Source organism: Passer domesticus, chromosome 1 (genome assembly GCF_036417665.1).
Source record: "Passer domesticus isolate bPasDom1 chromosome 1, bPasDom1.hap1, whole genome shotgun sequence".
NCBI lineage: Eukaryota > Metazoa > Chordata > Aves > Passeriformes > Passeridae > Passer > Passer domesticus.
Window position 1 is genome coordinate 95,745,530 of NC_087474.1, and position 25,365 is coordinate 95,770,894.

General features: G+C 38.1%; 1 protein-coding gene across 4 annotated transcripts in view; it reads right to left on the reverse strand.

Annotated features, from left to right (window-relative positions):
- The window catches only part of EPB41L4B (erythrocyte membrane protein band 4.1 like 4B), a 170,210-nt gene that overhangs the window by 18,178 nt on the left and 126,667 nt on the right, over window positions 1-25,365 (reverse strand). For 2 of the 4 annotated variants that reach the window (XM_064429992.1, XM_064430005.1), the window contains 3 exons: window positions 14,932-15,036; window positions 11,924-12,077; window positions 11,430-11,507 (listed from right to left, as the gene is read on the reverse strand). In XM_064429992.1, the coding sequence (XP_064286062.1) occupies window positions 11,430-11,507; window positions 11,924-12,077; window positions 14,932-15,036 (337 nt within the window). The remainder of the gene's footprint in view (window positions 1-11,429; window positions 11,508-11,923; window positions 12,078-14,931; window positions 15,037-25,365) is intronic. The other 2 variants (XM_064429999.1, XM_064430011.1) reach the window with 1 other exon arrangement.

Here is a 25,365-nt window from a genome sequence, read left to right on the forward strand (position 1 = left end):
TGGTGCACTATTTATATATCTATACAGAAGAACACTTGAGTGTATTTTCAACTTCAGTATGTGACCAGTCCCAGGGACTATTGCAGCCTTAATCTATGCATGTGCCTACAAATTTTGGTGACCTCTCACAAGTTACAATCTCAAGTACACATAAGAGTGCTGACTGCTATGCTGTGCTGCAACTGTCTCACTACTCTAAAAGTCTACTCTGAATTAAGCCTCTATAAGACAATAATAATTTCCCATTATAATATGTCACCTTTTCCAACATGCATCAAGGAAGCAGAGCATTGCTTCTTTAAATGTAGTGGATACAAAACTATTTTATCCTATCAAGACCAGCTGGAGTGGAAGTTGAAAGTCTGTAAGGAGCAATGTGTTGCTTGGTTTAAGATTCATGCATGAACAAATTCAATCTCATAACTAGTAAATGTTTTGTGATAAATGTTATAAATAAAGACCTATTTATTCATAACCTCACTCCCTTGACTATGAATCATTCATATTGCCAACCATCAAGCATTAAATAAACACAAAGATTCTGTCTTGCAAGTAAAATCTAGTTGTGTTCAAACACAAGAGCTCATTAGGCATATGCAGATTCAAACACCTGCATTGTAGTACTTTGCCAATTCAGTGTCGTGAAACACATCAGATGCCTCTGTGTCTGTGGGATATTACCCTAAAAGCCAGTCTCCCAGTCTGAGACACTGCACTCAGATATGTCCCCTGGCTAAAGAGATTAGTCCCAGCCAAGGGATAATCCAAATCAGTTAGGGCTATTAGCACATAACTCACTCTTTCCCATCCTTAACTACAAAAGAAATATCTCCTTTGGACCAAGAGCACAAGTATAGAACTCTTCTGCTTGGCCCAGGAATGACAGCAGTTTCAATGCCAGAAGGCTGTTCTCATTTGAGGAGAGCTCTGCTTCCCCATATTTTGTTTATTGGGCAAAGGATTGAGAGGATCCCTTAGTAAAGACATCTCTGTGAAGACAACTGAAGAACATTACAGGGAGCAAAAAAAGTAAAATGGAAATGAGAGAGAGGCCAAACAATGACAGTCCTCTTCCCAGAGATCTGCTTGTGGCACCTCTTCAACAGAAGAAATACACTGAATAAAATGTCACAAGCAGATCCTGGTCCCCAGTCACCAACTTCCTGCCCATCCCAACAGGAGCTCACAGGGGAGCCAAACTGGGCCTGAAAATTTCCTGTGAGGCATGTTTCCAACACCAGTACTTCAAAGATCCCTTTCCAGCACCATGCAGTGATGGACGGGGTGAAAACTGTTGTCTGGCAACTTTTGCTGATGTTGTGGTCCCTGAGGAGATTATAGTTTACCCTTTCAATTCAGAAAAACCCTTCTAAAATGTAAAAGGAGCAAAAACTGGTCCAGTCAGCTTTATAACTTGGGAATGATGAGGGGGCTTACAGTGCTTACTTTTAAATTTCTTCACAAGAGCCCTGGGATAGCTGCAGCCTAAGACCCAGGATACTCTCTTTTCTTGGGGGAGGGAAGAGCAGGGTGTCATTCTGATTTGTTGCTGAGTTTTGGTTTTTGGTTCGTTTTTGGGGTTTCTTTTGCAATCCTGTGCCTGGCGCTTTTTGAGTGTGCTCTCTATGAGGTTGGAAACTAACTGTTCCTGGTGCAGGAATATGACCAACTTGAGCCACATTACAGATGTACAGAAAAGTCTTTATCCATACTGCCTCACCACCCTGCTCTTGGTGAGGAAGAAAAGAGAAAGCACAGTTTCTTCAACCCTTTCTCAAAACCAGTAGCAGCAAGACATGAGAGATCTGAAGGGCAAAATTACTTTAGAGGCACACACAAACATGGGATCTCCTGACCACAGGTATTTTGAAGAGAACAAGTTTTGTCTGAAGTCTGGGCAGCTCAGCCACTGATGCAAACATCAGATTCTATCTGTATGTGAGCACTTGAGCTTCATGGTTACAAATTGTGACAGTTTGCTCAACTTGGATGCAGCATGAAATGAGTGCCAAATTGTGCACAAATTCAGGTGGTCGGAGGCCCACTGTGCTTGGCCCATGACTTCCCATCTCCAGCACTGCCAACAGGGCTCTCAGCAGAGCACATGCACATGGCTGGGTGTGTGTGCCAGATGGCAGGGCCAGCTCCTTCATTACAATCCATCCTGGCAATGTCTGGTACTTTGCCAGAAGAGGCCAGGTGACATTCCACAGCACTGGAGCACTTGCAAGATTCTAGTCAACCTTTTGACAAAGGACCAATAAATGACATTAACTTGCTAAATATTTTTATAGAGGTTTACTTTCCTGACCTCACCAGCTGTATCTCCTAGAAAGTAGGGGCATTTGGTCTTGGTTTGCTGAAAATGAGAAGAATGTCATACCATAAAGCAAATCATAAATCCATAGTTCTTCCATAGTGATTGTTTTGTGGACAAGTTCCAAGGAATAATTCTGAGAAGTATGCAAGAACCGTTTTCTATTAATCAGGCTTAAAATGGTTGTACAGAATATCTAACTCTGTAGAATTTTTCTTCCTCAGCTCAAAACAGTTTAGCTTTTTTTTTTTTTCAAAGAGTCATATGAGGGATATGAACAGAAGGGAACCCTTCCTACTGAGGTCATTGGTTTGCAGTCCAGTTACCATGATAGCTAATAAGTTAGAATTAGGGAACTCCTGTTTTCTTTCTTCCACAATTGAATCACAATTTTCTTCTATGATTTACAATATCTGGGACAAGGCATAGAACTGTGGAATTACCATAGATGTGCTGAGGTTTATGAAAACTTCAATTTTATCAGTTTGACTTATTGTTTATTCTACTATTGCTATTTCTCTGAATTATAAGATTTGTACGAGGCTCTGAATAAAGTCATAGCAAAAGATCTGTCTGGATATAAATCTCACAAGTCAATGATTGTATTTCTGTTTTGGTTTTGCTTGCTAGTAGACAGACTATAGAAAATTAAATATATATTATGCTTCAGTACTGTTGTGAATAACAGCAAAAAGCAGAATAGGCCAGAATAGAAAATCTCTGGTCACTTAGGTACCATTTGTGGTTCATCAAAAAGGACTGCTACTGCTTAGGAATTCTCATCAGAAAATGTTTATTTATTCAAACTGAAGGTGTTACAAAAGAAATGGTGCTGATTCAATTTCCTCTATATTAAAAAAAAAAAATTAAAGGGCTTCAATCAGCACTTTGTCAGTGCAGTTTTAGTGCCTAATTCAGAAATGACATTTTGGTTGGAAATGTGAGTTCATTGAAATTAATAACCCAACATCACTAGAAAATGAACCACTACTTAATTTAAAATTGGACTGATCTTTCTATCTACCCTTCTTACTACTCTCTGACATTCAGTTCAGGGTATTTGCCAATACAGACTTTTGAAAGGAAAATGTAGACAACCAGATTTTACTTTAATCAAAGAAGAAAAAAAAATTCTTATCAGTTCTGATTATTCAATTGTGTGGCAAATAAAAAGAAAGTTTACTTGATCTTTTTGCTGGTTTTACAAGTTGAGTCACTCAAACAGTTCAGAAAGCAGATGTTCCCATTTTCTGAAGCCTGGAGACATTCAATTGAAATTTCACAGAACAGCCAAGCTGTTAGTATCACACTTGTTATCACACTGGAAAAATGTGAATTAGAATTACACATATATCAATTCATTAGATGGCTGAGAAGAAAACAAATACACAATAGTTACTCACTGAATTCTAAATGGAATTGTCACTAATCACAGTGAGGAACAGAAATTAGGAACTTCGCAGCTGCTGAGACAAAAGGAATAATGCACTTCTCAGGTCAAAAGAAAGGTGATCAATATGCCTTTATCAAAAGTCTTTGTGACATAATAGCTTCATCACTGTACTTGTCTCATTGAGAGCAAATGTAAAAAGATATACCTGGTTTCAGTCTTTGCACAGAAGCTGAGCATTCCTGCATGGCATTGATTATTGCAGAGTGGAAGAGGAGACTCAGCCAGTACAAAAAGCTTTATACTCTGTGTCTGCAAAGCATTGTCTATGTATTGTTCACTTCTATTTTTCTTAGGCAGATATTACACTTGCTTACTGCTGCTCAGAACATGGAGCATATTTGCTTGAAAAGTAAAGCAACAATCTTAAATAAAAAAGATGCTGAGCAAAAGTATGATTGAACATATCAGACCTGATTTACAACAATTCAGAGGTTATAAAAGCTTTGCTAAAGATTTGCCTTCTCTGCTTGCTATAGGAGGTAGATACCAGCTGGTTTAAAATCTGTTTGCTTGCATTTACTTGATTCCTTTCACTTACTCTGATGTTGATTTCAAGCAAAAGAGAAAGCTGCTACTGGCATGGAATGATCCTTTATTTTTTTCTGAGGAGGCAGGAGAAAGGGATTTCAGGTAGTTTTCTTCTTATTTTTCTTTTTTTTTAAGCTTCAATAGTGTTCACGACCCTCAAGTTTTCTGACCTTCCTAAACACTGCTGAAGTGGTGGCAATCTGTATCACTTCAGAGGTACTGAGAAAATCTCTGGACTAAAAATGGTAAGTGCACTAATTGCACAAAAGGAGAAGCACACAGACAGTCTTGCACTGCCCTGTCTGTGGTGTTTGGCAGATGCTCTCCATCATCAGGGAGCAGATTCCCTGGGACCTTGCCTGTCAGCTGGCCTCAGGTCACCATCACTGCAGTCAAGCACATCCTATAACCCCTCCCATAAACTGATCAAACTTTAAAGTAATTTCAACCACCACAGTACTTCCACTACACTGCTTGCAAATGTACTTTATCACTTCTACAGTCCTCAGGAGAGCCATCTGTGAAACCCCAGGGCTTTATAGATTATTTGACCTAAAGCTAAGTAATTTCCTTTGTAGGGTTAGTGTTCAGCCCCACTAAGGAAGCTGGAGCAGATTAAACCATCCAGCACCCATCTACATGTGCAGCTGTGACACCACAACCTCAGTCCTCCAGCTTCACAGGCAAATCTGGAAATGGCCACTGAAGCACCCATCGTACAGGCACAGCAAACATCCCACCACAGCAAACATCCCACCATGACTGCAACAATCTCACAGTCATTAGCTACAGAGCATTTTCTATCTCTGCAGGCACACAGGTTCTACAGGATCCTCCAGTCGTCTGATGTAAATATCTTCTCAAATGAGATCCCATCTGCTCAGGCCTGCTATGGAGTCCAGCCAAAGTCTTAAGTTCCAGAACCAGCTCTGCTTGCATGATCTGGCAGAAACCAGATTTACTGATAGACATTTGCACATTTTATAACGTCTACAACCATAAAGCAGGTGCATGGAATGCCAGAGAATGGTTAGGACAGCATATGAAAAAGGACAAAAAGTGACAAAAAATAGTTGCACATGGCAGAATTTATCACCTCTCCAGGAAAAAGATTCTGCCTTCTTGATCCAAACTATCTTCTGACATTGCACCTTACCTTCATCTCAAGTTTTATAAAATGTTAGCCAATGGACCACTGATTATTTAAAAGCACTGAATTATATGATACATGCCTCAACTTTTTTTTCTGTTTAACACCATTCCCTATTTTTGGAAGCTTTTCTTGCTCATATACACATCATATCTAATTTATCATGGGGTCCACAGGTGCAAAGTCAGCAATGGATTTCACTTTGTGGGTCTTTTTATTTTTTTTTTGAGAATTCACTTTCAATTAATTGAAGAAATAGAAAAGTGTTGAATCATTTGTCATATATCTACAGAGTGCACCAAGTTGTTCTTCTCAGAATACAAATAACGGGGGAAAATGTACTGAGCCAATGAATTTAAATCACTTAAAACAGAGGAAAAATAAAAAGTAAATGTAGAAGCTTAGAGTTCATCTTTTCAAATTCCATCTTGTTTCTTCACTGACTATTTCTATAATGGATGAATAGGACAAAATCTGTAAATAGCAAATCCCTAAATAGCAGTCAAAAAGTTTTAAGTAATTTAGTGAATTTTAAACTAAGATTCAAGGGGCTGTCTCTGAGCCTGACACTCCATTGTCTTGCATGTTAGTAATTCAACAGACTGCTTATGAAACTGGCATCTACCAATAAAGCCCTGTACTTTGCAGAACTACATATTAGTCACAAGTCCTATTTATAATTCTTTATGTATTCACCCATTTGTCTGGTTGCCCAAAGACTATGATTGTTCTAAAATGTTCTAAGTCCTATCCCTACTTACTGACATGCCTTATATAACCTAAATGATGCTCAGGTAATCTGCATCTGCTTGATTCAAGTTGTGTGCTCCCAGGAGCCTTATGCTGGATGGGCCCCGAGCACTTCCTGCAAATCCCAGTCAAATGTGCTGTGCTCAGTTTGGCTGAGCCTTACAGCGCACCCCTTTGCAATGTGTTCTCATCCAGCTGGTGCCCTTTTCTTGCAGCAGAAAATAATGGTCCTTTGCAACATGAGTAAATTTAGAGTATTCCTTGAGTTCACATGGAACTAGATTTATTGCCTGTTGCTGTAAGTTTTTTGTATTGATGTTGTTTGCTTTAGTGATTGCTGTCCTTCGCTTTATCTTAGTTTAATATAGAGTTAAAGGGCATGAACTTGAAACTGGGAATAAATGTGCATTTGACATCCTGCTTTTTACTTTTACTTCTTATTCCTATGTGTAACAGACAAACTGTTTCTTTTGCCAATTCTTTTGCTCATAATTTGCCATTGCATGTAAATTTTAGTGTGCAAATACTGTTAATTGAGAAGCTGGCTTGGGAAATAACATTTAAAATATTCCCCATTGCATACTTATTGCATCCAATTCATCTTATACTAAGAAAGTTGTTGTTGTTGTTGTTTTTGTGATAAAGATGTAAAAGTAGAAAAGTCCTAATTCTGAAATATATCACCCAGTCTTCAAGAGTCCTATTTTTTCTTCAGTATATAGTTCAATGTAAATAAAGCATTTATAAATTTGTCTCTGACTGAGCTGTTTCAAAGATCTTGGGGGCATGCAGAGATACTTGATCTATACTTTCAGTCAGTTAGATAGTAGATACATGCTAATGTTCTTATCAAATATCAGTCTTGAATTACATTATACTCACTCTTGTTTAGAACTCAATGCCAAAAGGACTGGTTATGGAGATATTAGAGTTTGATATGTTTGCCTGTCTTCCACTGAAAAATTGCTTTGCACAGAAAGTGAAAAGTTCTTCATTTCAAAATGAAGGCAAGAAGTACTGAACTCACTTCCCACTCTGTTATTTGGCCTTATTGCAACTTTGCAACATTTTCATAAAAATTTACCAACTAAAAATTAAATTAACTCTTCCTTATTAATAAAACAAACATTAAAGGGAAGTAGAATGAAAAAATACATTACTTATTTTGCTCTATACACTACCTTTTGCTCACTAGCTACTATCTACTGAGAGTTTGAAGGGATGTTTTGTCGCCTTCATCAAGATAGAAAAACTTCTCCCATTTTCTCCCTGAACTGACTCACTTTTGACCTATTTATTTCCAAAATAGTAGATGCTAATGCATCAAATTCTGTACACTTTCAGACTGAGTGAGATCCCTTTGAATGAACAGGACTGCATACCCTAGCAATGCTATCACTAAAATAGACATACTTGTTTCCAACTCATTCTAAATAAAAATATCTTGTATTACAATGAAAGCATTTCTTTTTCTTTTTTAAACTATCATACTGGTAATTTACACCTTTTAAACATTATATCTCAAGCTTTATATAGGCAAATAATTTTCTGCTTTCCGTTTTCCACCAATAGATGGCAGGTCAAGCTCTAGAAAATTATTCATTTGATACAGCATGAGATAACCTATAATTTGAAAGCACATAGCCAGTTGTAAATTACTGCTCTCTGATACCTCTTTGGATGTGATCATGACTTAGTCCTAGCCCATCCACCTTGCATTACAAACCTTAGTCTAAGTTTAGGAATAGCTCCATGTTGCATGTAGAACTCTTATTTCTTTTGTCCCACTCCATTAGGTCAAACTGAATTTGTGCACACTGATTTCTCTCTTGGTCAAGAAGGTATTGTCAGTGTGGTGTAGCAGCTGTTACATTCATTCAGTGTCTTAAGACTGAGCTCTCTGTAACTAAACAAGAAAAGCTCTGCATTCATACACACGTTAGAAATCACACCAATCATAAGCCACAACAGAATAGCTTAAAGCCCAGTGATTTCCAGTTCCAGTTAGAAACACAAGGAGGGAGTGCAGGAGGAGAAAGAGACTACTACAGTGACAAAACTTATTCTAATATACCTCATTAAGGATGCTCTTAATGTGTTAAAATAATTTTTCATATATGATGCAGCATTTTTTAAAATCCATTTGCTTTTCCGAAACACAAAAGCAGGAGGGATTGAATATTGTTCACATACAAGCTAAAAGGATACGGTGCTAAAATTCACAATAGAGTGACAAAAAAAGATGAAGACTCATGCTATAATTGTTTTAAGGACAACAAGTAATATGTTGTAGTCAATTAATTGCAGGATCTAATTGAAAAATGAATAGAAGTGTGCATAAACCACAGGGGTTTTAGGACTGCGGAGCACAAAAGGATACCTTTCCCTCTAGGCAATCTGCATTAGTAAATGTACATTATTTTTCCTGCAAAATGATTTCCTGAAATCAGTCTGCCTCATAATTGCCCTGCTGTTACTGGCAGTCTAAGTATTGATGACTAAGTGACCATTAGAACTCAGCTGGTTCTTGTATATATCACAATACCTCCTCCAGGCTGACTGAGTAGACAAATTTGATTGCTCTCATCCCTGCATTGCAGCCTTGATGATTTCTATTAATTTACTCTATTCAGTAATCCTTACATTTTTATAAGTTAATTTGGTTTTCTGAGCTCCACTTCTAAGTGTAATTCTCAGCATATATTCCACTGTATTTGGTACCTTTCACTGTTTTGCTGGCAACAGCAGCAAAACATGGATAAAACCCAAGGGCATCAGGAGGCATCAATGGTTAGACAATGAACAACAAAGATCATGCACTTCACTCAGTGACTATTAATCACCCTCTACCAGTAATGTTACAGAAAAGAAGGGAGGATATCTAAAGCTGCTTCAAATGACCAGCTCTCCAATGAACTGGGGAAGTTTGGCAGCATACATCATGACCAAAACAAATTACAAAACCTAATTTTGGATGACCAGTTTAGGTGTCTTTTTCTTTCTAGTCCAGACAACAAAGACAAGAGAGCTGTTTGAATAACCCTCTGCAGAAAAACCTTGACTACACAGGAATCTGAACTTCTGTCTCTATAACCTCAGGCAAATACCCGAAATAAGACAACATGATTGACCCCTTCAGATACTGTATCTGCCACTGAATGTGAAATAAATGGGTGCAATTAACAACCAAATTCCCAAGGGCCAGGACACAGCATGCAAAACCAGCACATGACCACAGACTTGAGAGCAACACGATGCTAAGCTGTACATTGCCTTGACCCTCAAATAACAGACAGCACATTCTATCACAACAGAACTATTAAATAATCAGACTGTCTCAAAGCTACACATTTGCCCTTAGCTTGTCTTTGCTTGGAGCCTCTCTCCCTGAAGAGTAAACTTTTCATTCAAACCTCAACTGAGAGCAGCCTGTAGTCAGTGAAACTGCAGAGAAAGGTCTGTAAACAATACCTGCTCTGTAGAGAACAAGCTGACCTTTATAGATGTTAAACAAAACAAAAAGGGTTGATTGATGCTGGGCAGTACCTGCTCTCCAAAATATTAAAACCAAGAAAGTCAATGGAAGGTTAGTTCATGAACATACAGTGTGATAAATTATGTCAGTGGGTGGTGGGGTAGGGAAGGAGAAAGCGTGATTTGGTAAAATATTTAGGGCGAAAAGCCTGTATATTAGTCTGAAAAAGGAAAAAGTGTGTATTGCTGATTTCTGTTAAATGGGAAAAAAACCCCAAACCCAACCAAACTTATGTTATCTAGAGCAAGTCAGTTGCTAAAGTCTTTCTGATTCATTTATTAAATTCTGATTAACACAGTAAGACATCGTATGTTTTTTAGAATAAGAAATCAATTTGTAAATTCCAAAAGATAATTACAATTTAGCCACAAATGTGCTACTAATATAGAAAAGGACAATCTAACCTAGATAGAATCATGAAATCACTTATGCTGGAAAAGGCCCTCCAGATCAAGTCCAACCAAAACCCAGCACTGCCAAGTCCCCTCCTTAAACAATGTCTCTCAGAGCAACTTCTACAAGTCTTTTAAATACCTCCAGGGCTGTCAACTCAACCACATCCCTGGGCAGCCTGTGCCAATGCTTTACAAACCTTTCAGTGAACAAACTGTTACTAATATGCAATTTAAGGCCGTTTCTTCTTTCTCTCTCACTTCTGACCTGGGAAGAGACCGATACCTATCTTGCTACAACCTCCTTCCTGGGAGTTTCGGTTTCAGTCTGCCTGTGTCATGTGGATCCCCACAGCTCTCATCCAGTGGTAACAGGACACAAGCAGTTGTTTACAGACAACGACAATACTGCCTCGGAAGTAAAAGGCACAACCCCACAGCACCTTTCCAATACTGTAAACTATTACCTAACCATATACTGAAAGCAATGCCTGGGACAGAATTACCTAAATACAAAAACATCTATGCCCAAAATATAATCTGTCCTTATCACGCTTTCTGTATGCTTTAACCATGGTTTCTAGAAGACAGCAAAAATGCCTTTGGGCAGCAGAGGAGCTATCTGGCATTAGAATTTTTTGCAATGCAGGATGACTTGGAGGAAGTTAAGGATCATATTATGATTATGCAGGAAATCTGCTGAGAATCTGAGATGAAAGAGTTGAGATCACTGAAGTCAAGAGGCATTTAGATTTCAGACTGGTATCTCTCTCTGGCTTTTAAGCAAAAATATAAATCAAGTAGCTCCAAAAAAATAAGTTAATAATCAACACATTTTAGGCAAATTTGTCTAAAGTGAGGAAGGGAACTCTGCTAATGAAACACCAAAGTGCAGGTACATGTCTTGGGATTGGCTATTAGGTAAGCTCTCAACAAAATTGTGGCAAAAAGAAGTGACTTTTCAGACAACTCCCAAAAGCAAAGTTATGATTATATTAGAAATCTGTGTTAAAGGGACAAAGAAGCTTGTGAAACCAGTGCAGCAATGTGTAAAGATAGGAGAGTGAAACAAGTAGTTATCCAACAATAAATGCATTCAGAAGATCAGCCATAAAACTTGTTGATGTGGAATGATTTTCAGAAATTCTGAGCTGAGTTTGACAGAAGCTCAGGATCACTGAATATCAAGAAAACTTTATTCCTGTGCATTCTGTAACACACTGCATAGTATCCCATTCACTTTAGCTGCAGATAAATAATTGAAAAGTTCTACATTTTCCTGGTTACAAACTAAAACTATTTACCATTGGTGTGGCCTCTGTGAAATCCATCAGGAGGTCACCTGGCTCCAAAGCAAATGTACTCCCAGCATCTGTTGAACTCTAAAGGCAAAAAAGAAACCCAGCATTGGAATAAAGAACCATTTAATTTCTGTAATTTTGTTGGTTATTTTTGTTGGGTTTTTAAAATTCATTAAATCACAGATTGCCAAATGGATTTTAAATTTCACACCTTGTTTTTCAGGTATGGCTACTCAGGAAAGAGAAAAAAACATAATTACACACTTTTAAAATCCATGTGAGTAATGCTGATCCACTGCACACTAATGCTGAGGAAAAACTGTTACGGATTTTATCTGGGTCTTGGAGCAGGCTCTTACACAACAAGTTAAACATATCACTACACCTCTGCATTCAAAACTGCCTTTAAATGTAGAATTATTCCATCTAGGGAAAACCTTTTACTCACAGCTCCCTCCTATCCTTCCTGAACCCTCTCCCAAGTGACATGAGCTCACCTCTTCATGTGTTACCTTGCCACCGGGCGAAACCTGTGCTTGGCCTTCTGATGTTTGTGGTGTACATGTTTTCTGTGACCCGGGAGATGCTGAAGACACAGGTGTTGATGCTGCTGCTGCTGCTGCCAGTGCTGGAGGAAGGTCATCTTCATCACTGCCGTTGATAAAAACAGATAGATTTTCTCATTAGAAAATGCCACTGTACTTTTGTCTGCACTTGTGTCAGAGGAGGCACTGGTAACCTGTATGTCTGATGTAGTGCTTTGAAGTGAAACTTCATTTACTCTTCCCTCTGAAAAGTAGCTCCCTTTTCAAGTAAATGGATTTTTTTAAGCTTTAAAGACCCTTTAAAAATGGGTTGACTAGGTACTTCTCATCTGCAAATGGAAATCTTATGGTTATTAGGTGTGAGTAGGATTTCTATGGATTATGCATATATGCATGAGTGAACAGACTAGATATTACTCCACTTTAATGTTTTTTCTTTTCTATGGAGGCTGGCAGCATTGATAAGACCAGATATGGTGACATCCGTCCATGGATCTGACTGCTTCATTGGCATCAGACAACGGTAGATTTGACACCCATTATGGAGCCATTCTATGCTGCTATTTTCAAACTGTATTTAAAGGAATTTGATTGACTCCAAAAAGGATCTCTTTAAAAATATTCTTGTGAGGGTACCTTTTTCCTGTCCCATTTATTCTATTTACAGAGAAAACATTTTATTTAAGATGAGGTTGCACGCTTCCCCTGGGCTTTAGGCCGTCAAGCTGAACTCTTTCCATCTCACCTACTGTCACTACTAAATTAAAGCCAGTAAAGAATGTTATACCTTCATTTACTTTTGCAGAACCCCGTTGACTACAGATCACTAGGATCAGTCAGTCCTGAGTCAGGATGTTTCCAGTTGTTAATTACAATTGGATGGAGGTAAACAGAGGCATAATTTGGCCTACAGAAGCCTTATTACTGGGAATGATGTGTGAAAAGGAAAGACTACAGATTGACAGCTTAATGCACAGTGAAAAATAATGAGAAAAATTACTTCTGCTCATAAAACAGCACTAATTTTAACTACCAATTAGGTACTCACAGTGCACAGAAGCCTGCCATGCCAGCTTGACTGCATGTATCTGCCTTGCCAGATACTTCCAGAACAGAACTACACTTGATTTAGTGCCACTTGAAGGCAGCATGCCTGGACAACACAAAAAACTTCAAAACTACATGACATACAGGTTACACAACCTTATACTGGGTTGCCTAGCAATGTTTTTTAATTATGATGTAAAATGTTGGTGATTAATATTATCTTTTTCAAACTTCATTTTTTATTCCTTCTGGTTAAGGATAGAATTCAGCATGCTCAGTACACAGTTTTACGCTGGAAAGAAATTGTGAAATCTTTTGGGCCTGTTGAATGGGCATTTTATTAACGTAACAAGCCCAGAGCTGAGCTGTTGACCTAGTTAATCTCTCTTTCAGAAACGTGTAGATAACATTTTCCCAGTCCTTGTTCTCCACTCTCAGCAGGAATTCATTGGCACCCTCCCTATCCTTTCTGAGTAAAGCTCCTCTGGTGTATACAAGGAAGTGTTAAAATAAGAATTAGGGTTGATTTATCAGCCATGAAGCTTCAGCACACTAGCTGTAAGACTGAGAAATGGCCTAATGGCCTTCACTGTATTATTTTCACAATAATCCTCTGCTGTTTCTTCAGATTTCCCATATTTGCATTCCAGATACAAGATAATTTAAATTGAACAGAATTGTAGTTTACAAAAAGAACAAAAATTGCAGCCCATATTTTTCTCTAGGAAGTCTTTGGCCCAGCATAGGTGACACCTGTGGTTAGATGCGTACATCAGCTGTTCCTCACACCTTATACTGGACAACTGAAAATCCACACGGGAGCAAGACATGTTCAAAACTGTTCATTAAAATCTCATCAATCAAAAGTGATGGTATGTTTCCACATGCCAGTCTTGGCCTCTTGGGCAAATACCAATTTGGCTAATAGCTCATTTTCCTCCTAGCTTCAATATGATTAGTTCTTCTGTTTCTTGTCCTAAATAACTTTTCAGTTTTGGTAATGCAGATTGTTACAAAGACAATATTCTTAACAGTGAAACAAAAAATAACAATGTATTGATATTTATTAGAATCCTTCTGAAGAGACAAAAAAGTTTTCCTAATGTTGATATATATTTACTGAATTAGAATGTTGAAATCCTGGATGGACTAACAGTTGCCATTCCACACAGAAAACATACATATATTTTTTTCTTTATTATGGCATTGGTATTCTTGTACTAATAAGTTTATGCTGACATTATCCCTTTTTCTCCTTAATTTCTGGTGGCCTTGTCTGTCTTTTCATGGGAGGACAAATCAACACTGACTTTCACTTCTGCTCAGTACCTCAGGTCTCTAGAGACTTTCAAGTGGAATGAATTATGTGTAAATGGGATGCCAAAACCCTGTAGGCACAGATCCCTCTTTCCAGGACTAAGAGAATTCATTTTGCTGGCTGTAGCCGTAGCAGGCTCAGCAATTTCTTCATGTGACAAATCACAGAGAGGGAGGGTGTGCTCTCTGAGAGAGCATGGCTCACAGCACAGCTTGATGCCCCAACAACTAAAGAATGTTTTCCTCATTTTGCAAATGGGGTTGTAATGAAGCCAACAGAGCAGCTCGTTCCAGCTCACACCAGGTCTTTGACATTTCATGTGGCAAAGAGGTTTTTAATTCCTAACCCATAAGCTTGGGAAAAGGTGGATGGCCTGCAATTCAAAGGGTTAGCCACTGCACAGGAAAGACAAATTCATTTTGTATTAAAAGCATGAAGATTCTCAGTGATGAAAGGAATGGTATCGGTATAAGATCATTATCATGTAATTGCACTCATGCCTTTCGGAAGGCACAGCTAGAGCAATAATTAGCATCCCCTTTCATTTTCAGCTGTAGTAGGCAAAACCACAAAGATAATGCTGTGTGTTACTCACAAACTGTACTGCCTCGTTAACTTCCTCACACGGGGAGCTTTAACCTCCTGCTTTTCTGTAGGGACAGTTGTTGGTGTAGTTTCAGGCCTCACTGGAGCTGGACTCCTAAAAATAGCAAGAAAAACATATGTCATACAGGCTCTATTTAAACTACTTCAGGCATATCACCAAAGTTCTAACTCATCAACACTTATCTTGCAAAGTGGCAAGTGCCCATTGAAGTTCATCCTTTTGTTCCATTTATAGTTCACTGGCCAGTGTGTGTGTGTGTACAGAAAAGGATGTGTAAACTCACCCTCCTGTGCTGGGCATACCATTTATAGAAGTAGCCACTGGTTACAAACACAGAGCCTATGTGAAAGACCATGTGGAAATGTCACTGTTTCCAAAATACCACATTTTAATAACGGACCAGCAGTTCAGTCACATCACAAACATTTTTACAAAACATATGTTTAACAAAAACTATTTTATGAATTGTGAAACCTGTTCTGCTTAAAATATTTTTATTTGAAATTAAACATTATCCTTCCGCAGCTGAAAGAGCAGCTCAAGAGAAATGAACTAATGGATATGATCCAAGAAAAATGATCAAATTTTTTTCCAACTTGCTAGAAAAAGGCAAAACTCAGACATGTTTCAGATGCTCATTAATGTGAAATACATCTGCAGAGCTCCAGCAAAGGAAAGATATGGCAATGAGGAGGTCCATATGGAAGAATCTTCTCCTTAACCATTTATCAGTAGAATTGACTCAGGCTTCAATTAAAAAAAAAAATCATAAATAGTAAATAAAAGATTCTCACAACCTTTGGAGGAAACCATTTCAACCATGAGCTTGAGGGGCATGAAGACACATGAAACATCTCAAATACTGCTTTCATTTGAAACAACAGGTTATGATTAAATACCCTATATGTGTACTATAAACATAATAAATATGCCAAACATTAAAAAAAAATTTTGAAAGTCCTGATTAAAAATGTGTGAAATTCTGCCATCTAATCTGAAGTCAGATTCTAAATTAGTAACTTGACTAGCCCTACTGATTGCTAATGGGACTGCACATGCACTGAGGTACATTTCACAAATAGCAAAAGTTTTTCCAGTCTACTTACATTGCATTAGCCTTCTAAAGCCTTAATAAGATAAGCATGTTTGATTTTCATGACTGCAGGTCCCTCTGATGCCCCTGTGTGTTTTAAGCTTTGTTAACTCTCTTTGATAACTTCTGAATCTGATGTCAAGCTACAACAGAACCCACTGAGATGGCACAGCCTTCAGGTTGTATATTCAGTTTTCCTAAATGTTTCTTAGTCTTTGGAGAGTTCACAGAGCATAAGATGGAACAGTGGAAACTATTGAAGTACAAAGGGCATAAATACATAATAAACCTGATTACTAGTTCCACTTCTCATAAAACAACTTTTGTCAATTATTTACCTGTTATTTGGTCCCATTGATTTCAAGAAGTTAGTATAGATAGCAGCAAGATATCTATAACAGATATATTTCATTTCCCCAGCTCAAATTTCAGTATCAGTCATTTTTATCACAGATTTCTCAATTACATTAATGCAGAACAAGTCAGCCAGATCTGAAGTCCTTTTGCTGCGTTTGTTAGGCTATTAGGCAGACAAATAAGGGGAAGATAAGCAAAGGGGGGCAAAAAAGCCCAAATCATCTATTTTAGTCTTGAATTCAATATATCTGAACTGAAAATCTGTGACTCAACCTCATTATGGAAGCTCCCAAGATTATTTTGATCAAGTCAGACTTCAGATTGGAAGACAACACTAGCTCTTCTTTTGCTGAAGCAAAGGTAGCTTTTGGTTACTGAAAAAAATTACTTTTTCTATTTACCCAAAGTGATTTCCAACTGAAGTCTGACATAAGCAGGATAAATATATTAAGACACATTAAACAACAGAAAATCAAATTCTGAAGGGGTGTAAATGACTGTAGTTATTTTCAGCTCAAATATATTAGCTCACATTCTTGCTCTGTATGAGTGGTCCTCACAACTTTCCAATAATTTTGTAAGAGGGTACCTTACAATTTTCAAACCTTTTCACCAACTCAATGAGAGTGGAAGCAAACAGAGTGGTATAAACTACATGAGTTGAAGAACATTTCCTCAAAATGATAGAAGTGATGAACTAATGCTATGAAGGGGTTCAAGAAACAGCAAAGTGTAGAATAAGAACGCTGGTTATAAATCTATTTCCAGTTCATGGGTGCTTCAAATTTCTCAGGACAACATTATAACCTGTGATGTAAGTCACTCAGATACTTTCAAACAAAGGAAGATTTGAAGTGATAATTTCAGCTCTTTTATTATGTTTCATTTTACAAAACCTGTGTATCTGCTTTGGAATACTGTGGTTTGTAATTTAAAAAAAAAAAAAAGAGGAAGAGGTGGTGCTTTTGAAGCAGTTATTTCAATAGTCACAGTCAAATTTTTGTTTGAAAAGATGTAGTGCAATTTTGTAACTAAAGCGGTTTACAATGATTTGAAAGCAAGTTATAAATCTGACTTATACATATGAAAAAATTTAAAATTCTAAGTCTGAATTAATGCTGAAAAAAAATGTTTAACATGAAAAATTTCACTCAACTGTAAATAAAATGTTTGAGATACAAACAGCACCTACTCTCTAATCCAATATAAAAAAGAAAAACTTATTATTTTCCTTTGAATGCTACAGATTTTTAAGTAGGGAAAAAAAGTCAAGTAAATATTAGACACACCTACTCCTTTTTCAGCCATCATGATTGCTCAGATGAACTTCACTTATGTTTTGTACCACACCAGTAAAGTATTCCAGTCACTTCTGTTGCAAAATCAATACTATTTTAAAAGCAAAATCTTCTTTCCCATTACAATAAAATTTTGATACAAGTTTTGTTAAAGGCTGGTGGCAGCAACTACCTTTTCCCTGATATTTATCAGGCCACTGGGGAAGAGACGAGCACCATTTATTGCACATTTTGAGATGCTGCAGGTTAGCTAGGATGTAAATTGAAGTTACCTCCAAATGAAAAGGAGCTGTGGCAATGCCTCTACCCAAAGAGGCTATTAGCACAAGATGAAACGTTAGACTAGTCCTACAAACTGCAGAGCTGGAATTTTGCCCTCATTAAAAGCTTGCTAGGTTACCTCTTTCCACACCAGACTAAAAATTCCACTACAGCTCTTGTTTCATCTTCAAACACTCTTCCTCAGTCTGAACCTGCTCAAAACTGTTACTACTCTCTCAACAGCAACTAGATGCAAGAAGTCCTTAGCTTGATCAACCCAGCACCCAATCTGTGTTTTAAAAATGGCGGGCTTTTAATATCATAGAAACTCTTAAAAAAATCTCATTGATATTCCAGAAAAAGTAATAGAATAACTTCTGTTACTGTGCTTTGATTTCCACAGTCAGAATTCTTATATGGAAAGATATGATTTTTGAAGAGAAGCCCTGTAATTATTTTAATTATTTAAATAGAGTGATTATATGGAGATATCACCATTTCATGTTTGTAGTCCTATATAAATTACACAGCTATATAGACTACTGTAGTCCTGTACAAAATATACAGCTTGAGGAAAACCAAAAGTGCTAAAGGATCAGTGGGACTCAGAATTAAAATGAAAAAGAAAATGTACAGTGCATTACAGTTCCTTTAGAAGGCTCTTTTTCAATGTCATTAATTCACAAACCTTTTTCCTGTAACAGTACCCAACCACTACTGCATACAAATGAAGGTACTGAACCAAGACAGAGTTACTTAATGACCTGGCACCTTACATAAAAATCTGTCACTTCCTGGTGAGAATGACAATAACAACCACGAATGTCAGCATGCTGTGGCAGGTCATCAGAAACTGCCTGTGCACTGAGAGCCCCAGCACCCTCCTGAGCCACAGCCAGCACACTCTCCTGAACTAGCTTCAGCCTGTTCCATAAGCCTGCAAGGAAACTCAAACACGACTCAGAGAGAGATCCCCCCCAAACCCAAGGAATCTGTTTTGTTCTCAGACTAGCAGCCAAGAAGATGACTGAAACCAAAACTGCTCACAAAAAAATTACCCTGTGGAACATTTCAAGTGACCACAGATGTACACTGGTTTACCTTGAACCTTCCTTGGGAGTGGAATGCGTGTGCTCATGTTGAGAGACTCAGGGTGTCCCACCTCACCTGGGCTCTGATTACAGGGCTGAGGCCACTCCTGCACCACCCATTTGTATGCTGTGGCATCCTTGTCCCCTGCTTGGGTGGCTCTGGGGAGACCTCCATGCTTGTTTGAAACGTGGCAATTGGGCAAAATGGAATAAAATGATTGTCCACATCATAAATTGAATGGCATTAATTAACTTCTCTACCTTGGAGGATCCAGTTCAGGATTTTAAAACTATCAAAGTCTGCTGGGGGAACACACTTCCTGCACTTGTCTTTAATGGGCTTTATCCTCTTTGCTTCTCTTTCTCTTTGTGCTTATTTTGTCATCTGGAACAATCCCTCTCCCTGTGTCTTCCCAAACTGATGCCAAGAGATAGAGGATAAAACCTCCATGATTACAAGGATACAGCCAGCTGCATGAAAGTCATCCTGCTTTCAGATGCTGACTTATGGAAAAGGAAAAAAAAAAGCCTGAGAAGGCTGATTTTGGCTGCAGAATTCCCTTTGAATGGGAACATGATAGTGAAAACTTGGGAAGAATAAGCAAGAAAGAAAGGAAGGAAAAGGAAAAATATCTGATAGATGCATCCTCTTGTATATCAAAGACATAGCCTAACAAGCTAGGCAAACACAGACAAACACTCAAATCTTCCCTAAGCCTGTGCTCTTAGGATTTCACACATTTCATTTCCAAAGGTCATCTGAAGTTAAGAAACACTATGTTCTTTTTCACTTTGATAAGGTACCTTTTCTCAGAAGACAGATTAGCTCTTCAAAACATTGCTTGGACATTTTAAAGCTACTGCCCATATCAAATTTTCTAAATAAAGTTATTTTCTTCTTTTTACCTCCCATACCCTCTCGTGATAGATTGCAGATGTATAACAAAGATCCTTGTTGATTGCAGATGTATAACAAAATCCTACAGATTATGTGCTTTTCTTACTACCAAATTGAGTTCTGCTTCTTGTAAAGGAAAAAATTCCACACCCTCCATTGCCCCTGCAATGAAAATTACGTGCAGTCTAGACAAAAGCATGGTGCCCCTGTGGTCCAAAAGATAGATAATGATGATACAGGAGCTGACTTTCCTTTCACAGCTCAGGGTAATGTAGGAGGTCAACACCTGGTATCTAAGGTCAAGCTGAGCCACAAATTCTACCCTTCCTCACAGCAACCAGGACAGCCATAATGAGTCCTGTGCTTTCCAAGGCACAGTTTAGGGGACACAGGATAGAGCTAAAGAAATGCACCTCCAGTAGGGTATTTCATTAGCTTAACCTCATCTGAAAGGTCTGAGTGCTGCTCCTTTCTCTGTAGTTTGGAATACAATTACAAACAATTAATCAGCATTCGGCTTCAGGCAGCAGTTCAAAGAGGTCTTTAATACTCAGAATAAAATCAAAGAACGTACCTAGGTGTGCTGTCTGCAATGTTTAATGCAGACTGGCATGCAAGGGCTATTCAAGAGTTCAGCCTGAAGTTATGACTTTGATGCAGAAATTACTGTGTGAGGTTCCTGCAAAAAGCTAGAGCAGTAGATCCATTAACTTGTCCCTGGACTAAGGCCAGGGTGATGTGTATTTAGATATTTATTTTTGGAAATGTTGGTTGAAATTTTTCAGTTGGAGAATGATTCTTTATAATAATTTTTTAAGGTAAAGACTGAATGAGAAAACGAGCTTTTTAAAAGCAATCCAAATTTCTTAGGAAGAAACCAACAGAGATAAGTATTTTAGTTTACCTAGAATATTTCACAATATATTTAGAAGGAGATATTTAAATGTAATATTTCAGACTTTGCCTCACAGAGTTAACTCCCTTCTCAGTTTAAGAAAAAGCAGCCTGCTTGAATTCACTGAAGTTCATGCCAGGTAAGAGCAAGCACATAATTCTTGATCAGCTTCAGTTCTGAATTTCCTGGAAGTTCTTTTGGGCATATGTAGTTTTCCAGAGAACTGAAGTCTTCAACTTGGGGACACTAGCTGCCCATAATCATGCAGATGAAATATCAGGTAGCATGAAAGTTACCCTGACTAGTTTCACATTGAATTTTGTACAGATTAGACAAACATCTTTGCACCTTGCTTATACAGTCATATTTTAAGAACACCTGCAGAGAACAAGAGTTCTCTAAAAGACATGGTTCAGGTTCAGACTGAGGTATGTCAGTAGGATGTTAGCTCAGAGTAAAAGATGACAATTTAAATGTTAATAAAGTTTGTGCAGGTGAGAATGGAGAGACAAAACCACAAGAGTGCAGACATTACTTTGAGAAACACTCCCTCCTTGATGATACATGGAAGTTGTATTTTAGAAGTATCACTTTGGTCACAAAAGGTGTTGGACATTTTCCCATAAATTGTGAGGCAGCAGGACTCAAAGTCCAGTGCACCCCAGAGGCACAAGCCACAGCAGCTTAATCACATTCTGACAATTTGTATGAGCAAAGCTTACTCTGTAGTAGGCACTCAGAAGAGTGCCTGAAATTACTTCTCCTGATTCATCTGCACCCCGTAAAACTTGATATAATTTAATGTTTTCCACCCCTCTTTTCTGGTGTGCAGCATCATCAAGCTCTACGAGATAACATTTAATTTTACGTTACGTGTTGAGCAGCTCCTAATGTAATTAGTCTCAATGTAATGGCGTAATTTGGTTTTGGATGGGAAGATTTACAAAGAAAATTAGAATAAATGAATGCACAAAGCACCAGCTGGTGCTTATACCTACTCCCACATAAGAAGAATATTGCTATTTGCAATCCTGTGAAAGATGAGATAATTTGGATAACAAGGATCAACAAAGGGTGATGCAGCAGTTGGTCTAAACAGAAAGAAATCCACAGACAAATCCTGAACCATGTGGGATATAAAGCCTGCCAAAGCTGGCAGTAACCCAAAAGCATATTTTAAGGGAAATAAATATTGCAGTGCATAAATGTACCACATGGTGCATGACAGCAAATGGCAACAGCAACAAGAACAGTAACAACTGACCAGCCATCTTGAGGGCTTCAGCTGAAAAGGGCTCCTGCCTGACAACTGAACTTATGTTTACACTTTTGATCACTATTTTGAGTAAGAGGCTGTCCAATCTCCATCCTGTGTTTGGAGGTTTTCAAAATTCAGACAGATAAATCCATGGCTGACTTGAGCTGGTGACAGTCCTGCTTTGAGCCCTCATAAAATGAAGACTAACATGTAGGAGATGAAGTAGGTATTAGTGTTTACATGTACCAAACATATCATATCTAAGCTTTCCTGAGCAGCACGTGAACATGAAGAAAAGTCTATATTATCAGCAAATCCTGTTGCTAGGTAATTCCTGTCTTAAAAGTTTTACTTCAATTGCTTACCCAACTTGTTTAACTTTGGGCATTTTTACTAACATTTCTACTGTTGGACTCATCCCAAGATTAAAATTTACTTTGGCAAACAGGCTATGCCCAAAGACAGACAGTATTTTGCTTTGTCCTAAGTAGTAGCAATTCTTAACATCTGAACTATTTTGGTGCAATTCTTAATTCTGTAATTCCTTAAGCCAGTACAGCAGAATTATATCTGGGCTTGCATTCAGATATGTTTGAAGAAGAAAACAAAATAAAAAAAGTGCAGACCTTTATCTCAAATACAGTCTAAATCTGTACGTGTGAACCTGCATGCACATGCACACAGGTATCCGTGCTATAGGATTATCCAGGTGGTCATATCCAGAAAGAAAACATACTTCAAAGAGTTTTCAGGAGAAATTAATGTAATGGGCACTGGGGAAATTGTACAGCTGATGCTTCTGTCTGGCAAAGCTTTGACTAAGAAAACAAATTCTCTTCATGGGGATCTGTGGTTAGCCATATATTCCTTATATTTGATACATTAAGCAGGCTGGCAATTAGGCAATAAATTTATGCAAAGAAAGTTCACAAGTTCATCTTTCTAGCATCCATCCCCTTACTGAGAAATGGGTAAGGTTTATAAAAAGGTGAGAAGGTGACTTTGCAATTCCCATTCTCTTGATATGCTGCAAGAGAGAAACATCCATGTCCCAAATCAGAAGGCGGGACACACCCCTGATCAAGAGGAAAGTGTGACCAGAGGTGGTAGGAAAGCTGCTGCTGATGTTTTTAGTTTTTCTACTTTGCACAACACTTTATTTTTTTCACTATATTTTCTTCATTGTTTCTGGCAGACAGCTGGAACCCTGAACTCTCAAGGCTAAATTAATCAAATACAAAAAAAACCTAGTCGGTAGAGGCAGATGATGAGAGCCTTATGAAAACTATAAGAACATTCAGTAATCTCAAACGTTAATTAAATTAGATATCTAATCAACAAATTCTCCCAAAACACTTCTCCCTCAACACTTCCATCTGGACACAGAGACAGATACCTGAGTGAAAGGAATTCTCCAACAGATGAACTCTGCTGCTTCCTCATAATCCCTTCTGGATCATTTGCCACCATGACAGGTCCTTTTACAATACTAAAGAAGATAAAGAAGAAACTAATCTATTAGAAAGGCTTTTCTAGCTCTATGGTAAGATGAATTCCTCTTGTTAGCCTTTAAAGGACTGATATGATCACTTCTTCCCTTGTACACTTGGGGCCTACATCCGGAAACAAGTACTAGTAAAAATCCTAGCATGCCTCATCATGTTAAGTGGTAACTGCAAACTAACTGTATCTCTTCTTGATTCTACACAGGTAGTATAAAAAAAAAAAAAAAAGGCAGCAAATACATAACACTTTCCCCCCAGGTATTTCTTCTTCCAAAAACCAAAGTTTTCTTCTGCCTTGTCCAAAATGCATACACCATATAGCCCAGCTATATAGTTACTAGAATGTAGTTATAGAGTACATATTACTTTGGTGTTGAAGAAAATGTGTGTGCTTTCAGATCTCTTACAACAGAGTTGTAATAAAGAAAGGTTTGCTTCTTCTTCAGAGGATTCCTGTGTCTTATCAAGGTAACTCATGGCTATCCTATTTAACCTGCTAGAGAAACTCCCTTCCTGTTAGCTGCTCTCATTTGACTTTGCTCAGCTGAGAACTCTGTCACATGCAGCCCGGACGGATCCAGCTGAGGCAAAAATCCAACTTCCCTGTAGCCACTGTCCAGGTTTGCAGCTCTGTTACAGGCTATCTGCAAAGCAGCAGAGTCACCAAGGGGAATGTACAACTATGTCCCAAATCACAGTGTGCTCTATCAGTCTTAACTGAGGATTAAAGAGGATGCAAGCTGGAACACTGCAGCACGTATTGGGTTACTGAGTCACCAGCTTTTTCATCGTTTAATGTTGGAACCAGCACTTGAAACAGTCTGGGAGGAAATAAAAATCCTATCCAGAGGAGGAAAACCTACAGAAACATGCAAGACTGCTCTCCAGAAGCAGGGAGTGAGAAAGGACTGCAGTCTGCTGTGATCCCATATCCTCCTGCAGCCTAATCTGGTGTGTACAGGTTACCTATTAACGGCAAGATCAGGAGACAACCTTGCAATTCCAGCCTGTGTACCAAATGACTGAGCAAATTGAAAAGATTTCTCCTCCTGAAAGCTGAAAAATTAGTGCTACTTCAGCTTCAGCTCTGATTCCCTCTTCCTCATATTTAAAATTACTTACATAAAGAAGCGTTAGGAGGTTGCCAGAAGACACAGAAAACAGGTGGATAAACTGCCTGATACATGACAACTTTGCATAGTACAACATTATCCTGGGGCCATGCCCAAGAAAATTACTGGAGACCTACTTGTAGGAAAAGGGCTATACCACACAGACATATGAGTAATTACTAGTTGAACCAGAACTAATTCTACAAAGAGCTCTAGAAATTGTTAGCCAAATTGAGTCTGTCATGGCAGATGCTAAAATAATTGCTATGGGAGATTACAGGCCATATCCAAGCAGTTAATTCATTAAAAGTGTAATATTCAGAATGGCAATGGAAGAGCAGACAAAATGGTAGCAAAAAGAGCACAGTTTTTTAATAAAATAAGCACTACCGCCCTCCTGTGACACCCTCTAGTTCCCCATTAATACGAACAATTCATGCTTCAGTTACTGCTCAAAACTGCATATGTTTGCTAACTAGCAGGTCTGAATGAATTTCCCTATGTCTTGGGTTTGGAAATAACAAAGAATTTTGTAGTGTTTTGTACAGTTATCAGTGTGAAAAATACACAAAGTCATTGTCCCTGCTATAAATCCCTTGTATGGATGAAAAGAGTGGAGTATTGTTAAAAACTGTCACAGCTACTGGTTTCAAC